The 15,495-nt window shown below is 33.6% G+C and overlaps 1 protein-coding gene across 1 annotated transcript; it reads left to right on the top strand.

The window, feature by feature from the left end:
• On the top strand, nt 1–1,203 carry LOC105779257 (probable membrane-associated kinase regulator 4). The gene has a single exon (XM_012603023.2). The coding sequence runs from the start codon at nt 147–149 to the stop codon at nt 885–887; it is 741 nt and encodes a 246-aa protein (XP_012458477.1). The 5' UTR covers nt 1–146; the 3' UTR covers nt 888–1,203.
• Nucleotides 1,204–15,495: the final 14,292 nt, after the last annotated feature.

The following is a 15,495-nucleotide window of genomic DNA, read 5'->3' as shown; positions in this document are numbered from 1 at the left end:
TCCTTAAATTTAAACAAGAGTGAAACCTATACACAACACTCAGTTGATGAAGTATTGTGTATATACACCCTCTGTCGCCATCGCTTTTTTGTTGCCTAAACTCCATTGCCTCTCCTCCTCACGAAGCTCTGCTTAAGCTTCTGAAAATGGCGGCACTAAGCCACTTCTCAAATAACCTTGAAGAGGAAGAAGAGGATGAATACATTGACATGGAAGTGAGCTCACGTTCTAAGAACATGGTCTCCAACCCCATAAGCAGAGAGTTCGAGTTCCAAATGTCTTCAGTTTCCATTGAAAAAGAGCCCACAAATTCCCCAGCTGATGAGCTTTTTTACAAGGGGAAACTCCTTCCTCTTCACCTTCCTCCTCGCCTGCAAATGGTGCAAAAATTGCTGCAAAACTCCATTACCGAACCTCACAAGAAAGACATCTCACCTTCTTCCGAGTCTAGTGGAGATCAGCTGGAGTATTCAAATGGCGGAAGTGGTGAAAACCCGAAGAAATCATGGACCAAAAAGCTTAAGCAGATAAAGCAATCCTCCATCGGTTCAAAGCTGAAGAAGGCTTCTAGGGTTTATCTCAGATATTTATTTGGTAATTATAAATCAACAAAGAAAGCTCCATTAGAGCAAGACATGAGTGGAAATGCACATAGAAGATCGTTTTCAATGGCCAGCAAACGCCATTCATCTGGATCTTCAAATGGACAACAGCATTTGCTGGTTCTTAAACGAAGCAGCAGTGTAAACGCAGAGATGGAGAGCCCCATTCAAGGAGCCATTGCACATTGCAAGCAGTCTCAGCAGGCATGGGTTAGGTCAAGAAGAACAGTTAGCGAAGTTGGGGTGTTCTCATTTTCAGTTTCAGACATGAAATGCAGTTGGTGAAGATGAAGAGAGGCCCCACACTTGCAGTTCATCATTTTTGTCTTATGTTTCCCTACTTTCTGATTTTAATTCCACGACAAAAGATTTTCAACAAATATTTCTCCATTCCTCATACCATGGGCCTTATTAGGCCTATAGTCTAATGTTATTGGGTTGTGGCCTGCTTTCGTCGGACCAAGTGAGTGGGTGAAAACTTATTTTCATGCAAATTTATGTTAGGGGGACTCGTTGATTGGATCAATGTAAGTTGTCTGTGCTACAACTTGTTCCGGATAAACCTGTTTGGGTTAAAACATTCCGTGCTCAAATTTTGTGATGAGATTTCTTCTTCTTCTTTTTTAAACATAAATAGGTAAACACCAATACGAAGACTTCGTCGTAATCCTGCTACCATGAATGGCATTTGATTTTTGAACCAAAAAACAAAATATTCCATGAATTCCTCTATTGCCTTGTAGGGTTTGGGCATGAGCTCATATTATACCATCTCTGCATATCATCTTCGACACCTTCATTAGAACCAAGACCAATTGACATTTGACACCTCTATTAGAGCACTTCAATCATGATGAGTCAATCATCACTTGTTAAGCTACCCTTTACTGTCACATCGCCAATTTAAAGGGTCACATTACTCCTCCTAAGGAATAAAGAAGTGACTCATACACCAATAAGATGTGTAACGACCCGATTTTAAGTGGTGAAAAATGCGATTTCGAAATCTCATTTTTGTAAATCGAGTTTGTAAAGGCGAAATATAAAGTTTAATAAAGATATTAAGAAAATATATAGATCAGTTAAGTAATCTAACCGAGAAAATAATTAATTAAAGCTCAAGGATTAAATTGTAAAATTCTAATCGCTATATAGTTTTAATTCAAAAAATGCATGGGGACCTAGATAACAATTACCTAAAGTGCCTAAATGGTTATTAAACCATTATTTTTATGTTGTTAGTGGAGAATGATGATGAAACTACTAAGCTTTCATAATCCCAAATAGTAATTAATATGCTTTAATTAAATGAATTTAGTTAAACTAATTAAGGTTAACTAACCCTAATCTAAGTATATATATTAAGCTAAGTGGAAGGTTTTCATCTTCTTTCTTTAATTCAAACCGTACAAGCTTACGAAGAAAGAAGAAAACTCAAGCTTGGTTCAAAAATTCGGCTATTAAATTGTATAAGGTAATTAAGCTAAATTCATGAAATTTTTATTTAGCTAGCCCATGTATAAATTTGTTCAATTGTTAAGTTCTTAGCAAGTTACTGTTATAGAGAAATTGACTAAATAGGCTTGAATTTGATAGTTAATAAGCTTAGATCATGATAAGGACTAAATTGGAAATCTAATTAAGCTTGCTAGGTAACTTTGTAACATTAGGGACTAAATTGAATAAATTGAATAAATTGAATAAATTGAATAAATTGAAAAATTTCATGAAATTATGTTATATATAAGAAGTATAAGGCCCTAATGAAACAATGTGAAATCGATTTTAATCCGATGTTAGATATTGGAAAATATGTGTATCTCGAATATAGAAACTAAATTGAATAAAATGAAAAATATGTTTGGTTATGTATTTGAATTTTAATTGGATGTAAATTGATGTTGTTTCTATTATTGAATTATCAAATATAGCTAAAGATGAAGTCAGACTATCACGAGGGAAAGGAAAGTTAAGAGTCATTGACGAATACGACAATTTCGGTTTGTACTTTTATTATTCGAGTTCAATATATATATGCATGATTGTTGCATATTAACTATTAAGGTAAGACTATTACTGTAACATTCCTAGCTTATCCCGATTGTCGGGATTGAGCTACAGAATGATACAATACAAAACGAGATAGTTTTAGACATTCAACGGATAAATTGAATCAAAAAGCATTACCATCATATGAGTCATTCAGTACAAATTAAAATTTTCCCGAGCTTTATACGAGATTTCGTAAGCTCAAACATTGACTCGAAATCTAATAAGAACCAAACTACAAAGATTTCAAAAGTTCAGAATGACATCGTGATGTGAGGGAGTTCCTCATCGTGGCGTCGACAAAATAGTTTGTCACATCACGATGTAAGTCCGTTCGACGTTGTGATGTCACTCATTGTTTGGCCTTGTTGAAATGACGAGGTTTCTCGTCTCAACGTGACATTACAGGCCTTTTCTCGTCGGGACGATCACCATACAGTGTTGCGACGTGAATCCTGTTTTTGGTATTTTAAGGTCATTTAACACTTATTTCATATCATCTTTCAAAATAGCCAAAGGGTTGCATTAAACACAACCTATACCTGCTCCAAACATATCAAATTCATACTAAACACACCATTTGAACATATTTTTGAACATCTCAACCAATATGCCACAATTGGCACCAATTCGCAACAAAGATACATGAATCAATCCAAACCATTCCACCTATTTATACCATGTCATATCACTTATCCATTCAAAACAACAAGTTAAATCAAGCATTCCAAACTCATTATAAATACATATCCATATATGCATATTAATATACCAACACTTTGAACATGGGCAAATTAACATCATCATAAGTGCTCAAAATCAACTATGCCTCAAACATGTTTAACATTACAAACAACTTGACACTCCTAAGTACATGCCACATATAACTGAGCTCAAAATGATTAAAAGGCTACCAAAACGAGAGATGGATAGTGTAAGCTCCAAAGTGATCTAACCGTCATACTCCACGGTCAGAAATCTACAATAAGTCAAATCAACAGTAAGTATATCAAATACTTAGTAAGTTCATATGAGATTTAACTAAAATTACCTAAGTATTATATCATTTAATCAATAGGAATTCAAAGATGCGTAACGTTATAATCCTTTGATATCTGTAAAACTATTTGTACAATTTCACAAAACCATCATGAAATTTACATATTAGTACAATAATCTCAAAGTGTTTAGAGCACATATATATACCATATAGTGCTATACCATTTCAACTGATACGATATTAAAACCATGTCAACCAAGTTTCTTATTAGATTTTTCAACCATTTCTTTTATCAATTCGTCTATATCTTTGCCGGAGAACTATGATAATTTAGTTTCAGATATTCAGGATTGAATTGCTCACACAAGCGATAACATATAATTTGCTCACACAAGTTGTATAACTCAGGTTTGCTCACACAAGTTGTAGAGAACCTGCAACATATGCTGGATCTCAGTCATCGATAACTAATTCCCTAACCAGTACCCAATATGTATCATTTGGGTCTTCTCTCATAAGTTGTAGGTCAGGATTGTTATGTTAACTCTATATGATGTTGCTCGTACAAGCTGTAGAAAATACACAACATATACTAGATCTTAACCATTGATAAAGTAGTCCCTGATTAGCACCCAATTCCTTTAAAACGGTAACGAGTTTGCTATTCGTATTGTAACATTTACTAAATTCTGATGGCATTGTTCTATATACTTTCATTTTGATATCTCTAATATAATCATTTATACATATCGCTTTACTATATAAATATTTCATAACCATCAATTGCCACATATTTATTAAAAATATTCTATATTACATACTTTGCAATTTAATCCACGTAGTGTTACAACTTAACATTTCCACAACAATTCAACTAAAAACAAGATATTATAATTTTTAAATAATTAAAATTAACATAATAAGTTCTATATGAACTTGCCTGGAAAAAGCGAAAACTGAAAAGGTGTTAGGGACTAATCCATAATTTTCCCTTTTTTTGTGAATATCCTCTGATTGGTTTAAATCTCGATCTAAACCATAATATAATTCAATTATCAATTCAAAACATCATTTAACAACACACTAAACTATATATCTGTTCAATTCCATTGATCAGATATTCCCTAAAGTTTTTCATTTTATTCAATTTAGTCCCTAAAATCGAAATTGTTATAAATTTGAAATTTGAGCTTCAATTTTAAAACCAATCTCAATCTCATCCTTCTACAGACCTCAACAACCTATATTTATAGAAATTTTATGCTAAAATTGAAATTATTGCACTTAAGTCCCTATGTTAAAATTTACTCATTTTTCTTTACAAACTAGTCCCTTTTCATAGCTAAGCTCAAAACCTATCAATTTAGTACCAAAAATTTCAAGATTCAACAATGGAAACTTTTGTAAACTTTAACAATTTTACAAATTGATCCACGGGTTAGCTAAATCAAGCTCCCAGGATCTCAAAAACATAAAAATTACAAGAAAATGACTTAAATTGCCTTAGAAATTGAAAGACCTAAGCTTGGACAATGGCAACCCTATTTCCTCTTCTTTGAATTGGTTTTGGGAAGAAAGAGAGTGTGTCTTTCATTTCCTTTTTATTTTTCTTTTTATACCAAGTTTAACTATTAATTAGCCTCAATTAGCAGCATTATTAATCTTTAATTATTGAAAGATAAGTATGTTTAACTTAACTTTGTGGAAACATACATCATCCTTCACCAACCATCAAAGCAAAAAAGTCTAATTGCTAAATTAGTCCATTAACTAATGAAAGTTTAGGTGGATCTTAAAGTCCCGAGAAGTGATTTAGCATCTAATCCGTAGCTTTCGACTCAACAAGTTTATAAAGTTTCCTTATGTTCTCGGTAGATGGCATGTACCTATGTTTTGAGTCACTTTTGTATCATAAATGGTCACTTTGGAACATTAGTAGCTAATGTTAACTTGAATTAAGCATTTGGTTGTACATAGAGGTGCTCATGGTAGGCGGCTGGGCAAACTGACCCACCGAAATATGGGAGGGTTTGGGTAAAAATATAGGCCCGAAATATGGGCTTGGGCAAAAAAATGAGGCCCAATGTGTGGACCTCGAACCTTCTTTTATGGCGGGCCCAACTGCCCCTACTGAATATAATAAATATATATTTTATTTTTAATTTTAAAATATTTTAAAATACTTTTTAAAAATTTTTATTTTTAAAATAAAATTTTAGTGTTTTATTAAAAATAGGTCGGTAGGGCAGCTCAAGCTTAGGAATTTTTTCAGTGGGCTGGACAAAATCTCAGGCCCATATTTCTGGCCGGGTCAGGCCCGGGCCTAGGATTTGGGCCGAAATTTTTTTCTAGGCCCAACCCATGAGCACATCTAGTTGTACATTATGTATGTAAATGGTATAATATGGTAAGAATGATTCAAATGTTGTAATTGGTAAATTGTTTAGGTGATTGTGAATCAGCGTCATATGGACCTTGTGAAAACAAAATATCTCGTCGCGCTGTTGGGTCCTTAATTTCATGACGAGAAATGGACAGTGAGTTACGTCGCAACCTAGAACCCCCCAAAGTCATGAAATTAACCCCATAGTTTGAATTTTTTTTATTTTGGTCCTTATTCAACCTCAAGTGATCAAAAGAGCTTCCGTAAGCTTATTTTAACCTTGGAATTGATTATATAACATGTTATAATGAAGTATTGAATAAAATAGTATGTATAAATTGTTACATTAAATTGTATTGAGATCATAGTTGCTTCGAAAACAAATGTGGCATCCAGTAACTCAGACCCGGCGATCGGGTCAGGTATGGAATGTTTCAAGATGTCAACACGTGACATTCCAAACGTCTCATATGAAATCCTTCTCACCTCAATAGAAAATGGGGATACAAAAAAACTCCTTATCTCTTTTTCCCTTGAACAATCTCTCTTTTTCACTCTTCTCGCATGACACCTTTAACCTAGTGATGGCTTTCCACATTGTTAATTCTTAGTATCAACAATTGGTACAGTGAGCGTGGACGTTCATGGCTCACAAGCTTCAGATACCTTTGGCGTTAGGGAGGTGAATCCCCATCTTGAAAAGTAAAAACCATAAGAAATCCCACCCAAGACCAATCCTAAACTAGCACCAGGAAAACAACTTAGAATCCATTATACGCATATATTATCAGTTTCCACTATTTTGGTATTACAACCAATATCCCTAAAGTCACTCCAATGCCCCACAAAGTAACCAAACCTCTTAAAATATTCACTCAAGCTCCCAATAGTTTAAAAAAATGTAGGAAAAAATAAAGGTGTTCGAGGAGTAGTTGTCATCACAATAAAGAATCAACCAAGAACGACAAAGACTTTTCCAAGAGAAATATAAACGCCAGTGCCAAATAGATCAACGGAATGAAAAAAATGAAAAGGTTATTGAAGAGCTAAGAGCCACTAAAAATGGTTAGCAGCAGAGTCCTCGAGAGTAGGAAGATAAGACTGTACAATCATCTCATGAAGGACAACATAGACTGCGACATGAAAATTATGTGGTGAACCAGTGGCAAGAACAAATTCGCTATGAGAATGAGAATACATTTGAAGAAAGGATACTTTTGAAGAATTCTACAAAGGGGAATCAGTCGACTTACCCTAGAATTATTCAAACGAATCCTTAGCATCAAAAGTGTTTTTACACCACGTACCCCAAACGTTCAAGTTTCCCAAGGTGAATTATGGTGGTCGTGGTAACCTACAAGGCTATTTGGAATACTACAAAAATTATATGAACATTTTTAGTACCTTAGATAAAGTTAAATGTTGAGCATTTTCCATTACTCTCAAGGACTCTGCTAATGTTTGGTATTTATCACTTTAAAAAAAACTCTATTTGAGCATTTGAACATTAGTCGATTTGTTTACAAGCAGTTTCTTGGCTAACAAGATACTGCAACAATCTACAAATTATCTCATGTCAACCAAAAAACAAGAAGATGAAACCCTTTGAGAATTCATCTACAGGTTTAATGTTGTGACAATGATAACAAATAGGGGTGTCAGATGACTTCACTATCCAAGCATTCGTGTCAAGTACAAGCTACGAGTTTTTGAAGTATGATTTAATCAGTAAGCCACCTACTAGATTATCCTCCCTCCACGAGATGGCGTACAAGTTTGTAAAAAGTGATGAAATCCAAAAAGTTCATGCTCAGGCACATGCCAAATATTTTAATAGTTAGTGTCGAGGAAGGTCACTGCTTAACGATCGACATATAATAAACTCTATAAGCGAAACACATAGGGGACAAACAATCTTACAGCCCTAGAAATCTTTGCGTTACCAAATGTCCATTAGAGATTGCAGGTAGTATCTAAAAAGTTAAAGCCAACAAGGCAAAGCCTCATATAGTAGGTTTTATTTTTACCATAATTTGACTTGTAACGCCCCAAAATTTCCTATACAATATTTGGTACTGTTTTGAGATCGTGCTCAATGAACTTTTAGGAAAATATGGAAATGAGTAAGATAAAGAGAATTCATAAGGAATTAAATTGATATTGAATATGGAAATTGATGTAGAAAATTGTAAATGTCAAAATGTGGAAAACTAACCAAATTGTAAATTTTGAGAAGTTGGAGGACAAATGCATTTCGACCAAATCAAGAAAATATGAGGTATTGATGATTATTTGGCATGAGAATGACTTGAAATATGAATTAGTACAATGGAAATCACTTTTGGACTAAATTTGAAAAGATTGGAAAGTATAATGACCAACTTGCAACTTTTCCATTTTCACTGTTGAAAGGGAATAAGTGTAATTTTGACCATCCATGGACATATATTAGAGAGAAAATATGATTTATGAAGGTTTAATTTGATAAGTGTCAAATTTGTTGTAAAGGAAATGTAATAAGTGGTAAAAAAGGGTTAAAATGCAAATTTTCCACATAAGGGCATTTTGGTTATTTCATCTAAAATTTGTATTGAAAATATTTTTTTGTTGAGATATTCTCTAATTGGGTCATTCTAATTCTCTATATTTTTCAACTTTTGAATTATCAATTTTGACATTAATGATAGTTGTTAATTCACTAACTAGATTTTTAGTGAAAATAACAAGCTCGACATGACATTACACGTATGATAATATGTTTGCCACATCAGATTTACGAAATAGCAGAGCTTAACTTAATGAATTTAACAGTTATTGTTTGGTGAGAACTAAAATTTTAAATTTTGAAAAATACAAGGGTAAAAAATGACCAAATTAAAGTACATGAACTAACTTCACAACTTTTGTAAAGCATTAGAAGTAATAGTAAAATTTAACCTGTAAAACTGAACGTCGATAATGACAATATAGAACAATCGCAAAGCAAAAAGAAAGAAAAATAAGAACACACATATTTTACATGGAAACCCTTTCGGGGAAAAACCACGGGCAGAAGAGAAGAAAATTCACTAATGTTGAAATTCGAATGATACAAGAGGAGTTTCAGCTATATCTATTTAAAGGTTAAAAAAACTCATTCTAATCAATGTCAAATAGATGAAGTGTAGAAAGGTTGAAAAATATTATTCTATTCAATGTCAAACAAAAGAAGTATAATTCTATATGGATTTTACTTTACTTTTATTTTATCTTACCACTGTATTTTATTTTAATAAGGATTTGGGTCACTCAACTCTAACAATCTCCACCTTGACACAAGTTCTCAACGAACAAGTTCTTCACCTCGAAATCTCAATGAACAAGTTCTCCACCTCTTCCATGAAACCCCTTAAGGGGTATTCTTCAACAATAAACATCAACCAAGCCCAAACAATACTCAAACTTGGTTATAGGAAATGACTTAGTCATCATATCTACAGGATTTTCATAAGTACTAACTTTGCTCTCAAAAATATCTCCACGAGCAATAATATCATTCACAAAATGATATTGAACATCAATATGCTTTGTTCTCTCATGAAACATTTGATTTTTCGTAAGGAAGATGACACTCTAACTATCACAAAACACTGTATTGATCTAAAGGTCTTTACTGAGTTCACCAAAGAGTCCCTTTAACCAAATATCTTCTTTACAAGCCTTAGTAATAGCTATGTACTCAACGTGAGTAGTAGAAAAAACAACTGTAGTTTACAAAGTGGCTTTCAAAATGATTGTGCAACCCCCAATAGTAAAGACATACCCTGTGAATGATCTTTTTTATCAAGGTCTCCAGCAAAATCAGAATCAACATACTCAATGACTCCATCTCTAGTTTTTCTAAACTGCAAGCAAACATCAGTAGTACTTTGTAAGTATATAAAAATCCACTGAATTGCTTTCTAGTGTTGTTTATTAGGATTAGCCATGTATTTACTAACTGCACTAACTACATATGATAAATTTGGATGTAAGCAAACCATAACATACATAAGAGATCCCACTACACTAGAATATAGAACATGTGACATGTAGTCAATCCCATCATTTAATCACGGAGACAAAGCCGATGAAAGTCTGAAGTGGGTTGTTAATGGAGTACTAACAGGCTTCGCACTTTGCATATTGAACTTATAAAGAACTTTCTCAATGTACCCTTTCTGACTTAGGTACAATTTACATTTTTTTTTATCTCTGAGAATCTCCATCCCAAGTATCTTTTTTACTGCTCCCAAATCTTTTATTTCAATTTCTTTACTAAGTTAGGCTTTTACCTTTCTTATCTCTCATTTATCTTTGACTGCTATCAACATGTCATCAACATAAAGGAGTAGATATACAAATGAACTATCATTGTTTTTCTTAAAATAAACACAACTGTCAAAACTACTTCTTTTGAAATCATGAGTAGTCATAAATGAATCAAACCTCTTATACCACTGCCTTGGTGACTATTTCAGACCATAAAGGGACTTTTTCAACAAGCAAGCATAGTTCTTATTTTCTAGGATTGTAAAACCCTCTAGTTGTTGCATGTAAATATCTTTCTTAAGTTCTCCATGCAAGAACTTTGTTTTTACATCTAACTACTCAAGCTCCAAATCATACATGGCCACAATACCAAATGTAACCAATTGTAAAATCAACTTACTTTCATCATGCTAACATGTTCAGAATTACTTCCATGGCAACTTGAGCTCTTATGGGTTTGGAAACCAAATTAAGTCCTCTCGGATGTTTTATTTAGTTAAATATGCATGTTACTGATCATATTAGACTAAGGATTCCTTAGCAATTATGCAAGGATACAGGGATATTGATGTTTGCAATAGTTTAATTACATAAATCTAAAAACCATGCAAGATAATAAAATTAACTAAAGATATTATGAACCTTAACTTAGTCGATTTTAATGACCTAAATTAAGCATTGCACTTTTCAATTATGCGTCTACTAGTCGTTGTCTAGTTAAGATCGCTCAGCTAATCTGAGTGCACCCAATCATGTATGAATGAAATACATCATGATATTAATTGAAAACATAATCGACTGAGGCACAAAATATGTTAACATGAATTAAATAAATCTCATTAAATTAATATAATCATCCTAGCAGATAGGAATTAAAACTTCATAGTTGATGTCAAAAACATAAAATACAAAGTAAACATGTTTAAAATAAATGAAAAGAGGAAAGAGTTTACTCAGTTCAGCAGCCTTTCGGATCTATTCTAATTGATGTACTCAACTCTACTCAGTTTAGCAGCCTTTCGGATCTATTCTGACTAAAGCACTCATCCGTTTTGATTAAAGCTTCTTTTGCTAAGGGTTTAGAAGGTAGCTGACTAAAGAGTGCCTTTGAAAAAGCTTTTGAGGCTAAAGAACAGATAGGGGATGGGCGGCTATGCAAGGGAAAAAGGGAAAAAAATTGAGAGAAAACTAATATAAGTGAGAGATGAATGTTGAGTGATGAGGGATGATGGAAAAGTGAGGAATGGCAAGGTACTTATAGGTGAAGATAAAGGTTTAATTTTACTAAAAGTAGGTTTAAATTTCCTTCCTTCCCTCTCTTATGTGGTCGACCATGCTTTAAGGAAAAGGGATGACCAAGTCTTCTCAATTTGAATTCGAATTTCAACCTAAAAATAGCTATAGAGTGGACGATTTCAACAAAGAAGTTGTTGGACTGAATTTTGATTATTTTCCAACTGTAGGGACCTTCAATTAAATATCCCAAAACAAATTTTGGGCAGCCAACATCAAGTTCCGAAATTGGGCTTTTAATTCCCCTTGTTGGACGGTTTTTTTAGTCAAATACCTTAGTAGTAGACCTGTCCATGGGCTGGGCGGCCCGGCCCCGACGGCCCGCCCAAAATATGGGAGGGTTTGGGTAAAAATATAGGCCCGAAATATGGGCTTGGGCAAAAATTTAGGCCCGTTTAAAAAATGGGTCGGCCTCTGCAAGTTTTTTGGCTTCAGGCTACCTACCCTACCAAAAAATATTAAATATATATTTTTATTTTTAAAATATAATAGTTTTTATTTTAAGTTTATTTACTTTCATTTCCTTGACTAGTGTTACAAAATAATAATAATAAAACATCAAGTTTGTTTTACTAATCAAATGTTAGATTTTGTTACAACAATTAATACAATTAATAATTTGATAAATTTACTAATCAAATGTTAGATTTTATTACAACAATTAATACAATTAATAATTTGATAAATTTACTAATCAAATGTTAGATTTTATTACAACAATTAATACAATTAACAATTAATAATTTGATAATTTTACTAACAATTAATTTTAATAACAATTAGTTTTAATTTTATTAAAAATAATTTTAATTTTAATTAAAACGGGCCGGCGAGGTAGGGCCGGAACTCGGCCCCATATTTTTTCTCCTGGCCGGGCCTGGGTAAAATCTCAGGCCCATATTTCGGGCCCGGCCGGGCCCGGGCCTAGTAAACGGGCTGAAATTTGTTTATAGGCCCGGCCAATGGACAGGTCTACTTAGTAGACATGTCCATCTTTTATCACCTTTTTTACTGGGTTAAGTAGTCAACCCCATGCCCAAAATTACACGGTCTTGCCGTCCACATGGATAATTTGTGCATGACCATATTTTATTTATTTATGTCTCTAATAGCCTACCTACATAGTGAAAATACATACATTAATAAATTAACATGATTTAATATAAAATATGTATGAAAATCATGTAATTAAGCATAATTTCACATACTTTCCAAATTCATGTCTAAAATTACTAATTAAGTAAAATTCATTTATTTTAATAATAATTACTCGAGATAAGCATAATAATTAAGTAAAAAGGTGGTAAAAATATATAGAAAAACCCTATATAATTTCGAGTTTACACCAAACAAGACTCGAATCAAACTATGCTTAACAACTGGAGAAAACACATATGTGAAGTCTACACCTAGAATCTAACTGTAACCTTTTGCAACTAGTCTTGCTTTATATCTGGGTTCTTCAACTCCTGGAGTCTCTTCTTTTTTCTTGAACACCCATTTACAACGAACAACCTTTTTACCCATAGGGAGCTTCACTAGGTCTCATGTTCTATTCTTATGGAGTGATTCCATCTCTTCTTGCATGGAAAACATCTATTTTCCTGAATTTTCACAGCTAACTGCCTCTGAATAAGTAGGATCAGCCTTGACGTACCTTTTTGGAGGTTTAATTTCTCTTTTAGGTCTATTCTTGAAAATAAAATATTATGGTGGTAATTGTGGTGAAGAAGCAACTCTATTCTGATTTTTTGTTTTAACCTGAGAAATAGACACTGTTGTAGATCTTAGATCAATCTGAAGCTCCACCTACTTCACATGTGTGTTTGAACTTTACTAGTCTTTATTGGAAGAGTCTTTAAGAGGTAAGTTAGGTAGCATAGTAGTTTCATTAAAAATATCATCTTTACTAATTACAACTTTCCTCATTTCAGGACACCATAACTTATACCCTTTAACACCTACCTTATAACTAAGAAAAACACATTTAATAGATCTAGGCTTAAATTTTCCATTATCAACATGAGCATACGCGGGACACCCAAAAATCTTCAAATCAGAATAATTAGCAAGATTATCAGACCATACCTCTTGCGGAGTCTTTTCCTTATTGGTAATGGACGGAGACTGGCTAATCAAAAAACATGCAGTAGAGGTTGCTTCAGCTTAAAACGGCTTTAGTAAATAAGCATTCGACAACATACATCGAACATTTTTCATGATTTTTCTATTCATTCATTCTGCAACGCCATTTTACTGTGGAGTATGATGAACTGTCAAGTGTCTCACGATCCCTTCTAATTTTTACAATTCATTAAACACATCAGAACAGAATTCCAAGCCATCATCTGTGCGGAGATGTTTCATTTGTTTTTCTTTTTACTTCTTGATCATAGTTTTTCAAATCTTAAATACGAAAAACACATCACTTTTCTACTTCAAGAAGAATGCCCAAACTTTTCTGAAAAAATCATCAATGATCGTCAGCATATAATTAACGGCACCTTTCGAAAGCACTCTGGATGGTCCCCAAAGATCAGAATGAATAATCCAACATTCCTTTCATGTTATGGATTCCTCTGGTGAATCGAGCACTCTTTTGCTTCCCAAAAATGTAGTGCTCACAAAACTTTAGTTTGCTAATGCCTTGTCCATCAAGAAGTTCTATTTTTCTTAATTTTGTCATGTCGTTCTCACTCATATTCCCTAGACTCATATGCCAAAGTCTAGTAACATCATCTTTTGACAAGGAAGAGAAAGTGATGGCTGCATCACTAGTAACAGTAGAACCTTGCAAAACATATAACTTGGCAGTCTTTCTCTGCCCTTTCATCACAACGAGGGAACCCTTGCTAATCTTCAAAACCCCACTTTCAACTATGTACTTGTGCCCTTTTGAATCAAGAGTACTCAACGAAATCAAACTCATCTTCAATTCTGGTACATGTCGTAAGCCACTAAGTGTTCTGACGACTCCATCAAACATCTTAATTTTGATCGTGTCAATATTTGTGATTTTACATGAAGCATTATTTCCATCAAAACAACACCTTTAGAAACTGTTTCATATGTTGTAAACTAATCCCAATTATGACTCATATAGAAGGTGCAACTAGAATCGAGGATTCACTCATCGCTCACTTTAGAGTTGTTGACAGAAGCAACTAGGAGTTCACCATTGCTGTAGTCTTCTACAACATCAGCTTCACCAGATTGTTCTAGTTGTTTTCCCTTTTGATTCGTAGTCTCCCTTTTGATCTTGTTCTGTAACTTATAGCACTCAGATTTAATGTTCCCTTTCTTCCTACAGAAGTTATAGGTTTTACCTTTGTTTAAAGATCTCGATCTAACCTTAGATTTACTGTAAGAATTTCGTTCTTGTGTCCTTCCACGATTACCACCAGTATTTTGTTCTTGTCTCTCATGAACAATGAGACTCTTTCCTTGAGAGTCAGATCTAACCACAAGATGTTTCATCTTGTCATACGAGGTTAATGAAGCATAGACTTCATCAACTATGAGAGATTCACGACTATAAAAAATCGTATCTCTAAATGTTGAATAAAACGGTGGCAACGAATAAAGTAGAATTAACCTTAAATATTTTTATCATACCGAACCTCTATGGCCTTTAGATCTGAGAGAATTTATTTAAACACAGTTAAGTGTTCGTGCACAGATGCATCTTCCTTCAAATGATGAGCATAAAGACGCTGCTTCATATGCAACTTGCTAATTAGAGTTTTCGACATGCATAGCTACTGCAGCTTTGCCCATAATGCAGCAGTGGTCTTCTCCTTCATCACGTCCTGTAAAATTTCATTTGACAGATGCATATGTAATTGTGTCAAAGCATTTCGATCTTTACGCTTCTTCTT

Source organism: Gossypium raimondii, chromosome 4, assembly GCF_025698545.1.
Source record: "Gossypium raimondii isolate GPD5lz chromosome 4, ASM2569854v1, whole genome shotgun sequence".
Taxonomy (NCBI): Eukaryota; Viridiplantae; Streptophyta; class Magnoliopsida; order Malvales; family Malvaceae; genus Gossypium; species Gossypium raimondii.
The sequence above is the reverse complement of the archived record's forward strand: the minus strand, read 5'-3'. Positions and strand labels throughout refer to the sequence as shown.

What these genes read in the sequence shown, in the direction of transcription:
- LOC105779257 (XM_012603023.2), top strand. Translation starts at nt 147, where the DNA reads ATGGCGGCACTAAGCCACTTCTCAAATAACCTTGAAGAGGAAGAAGAG.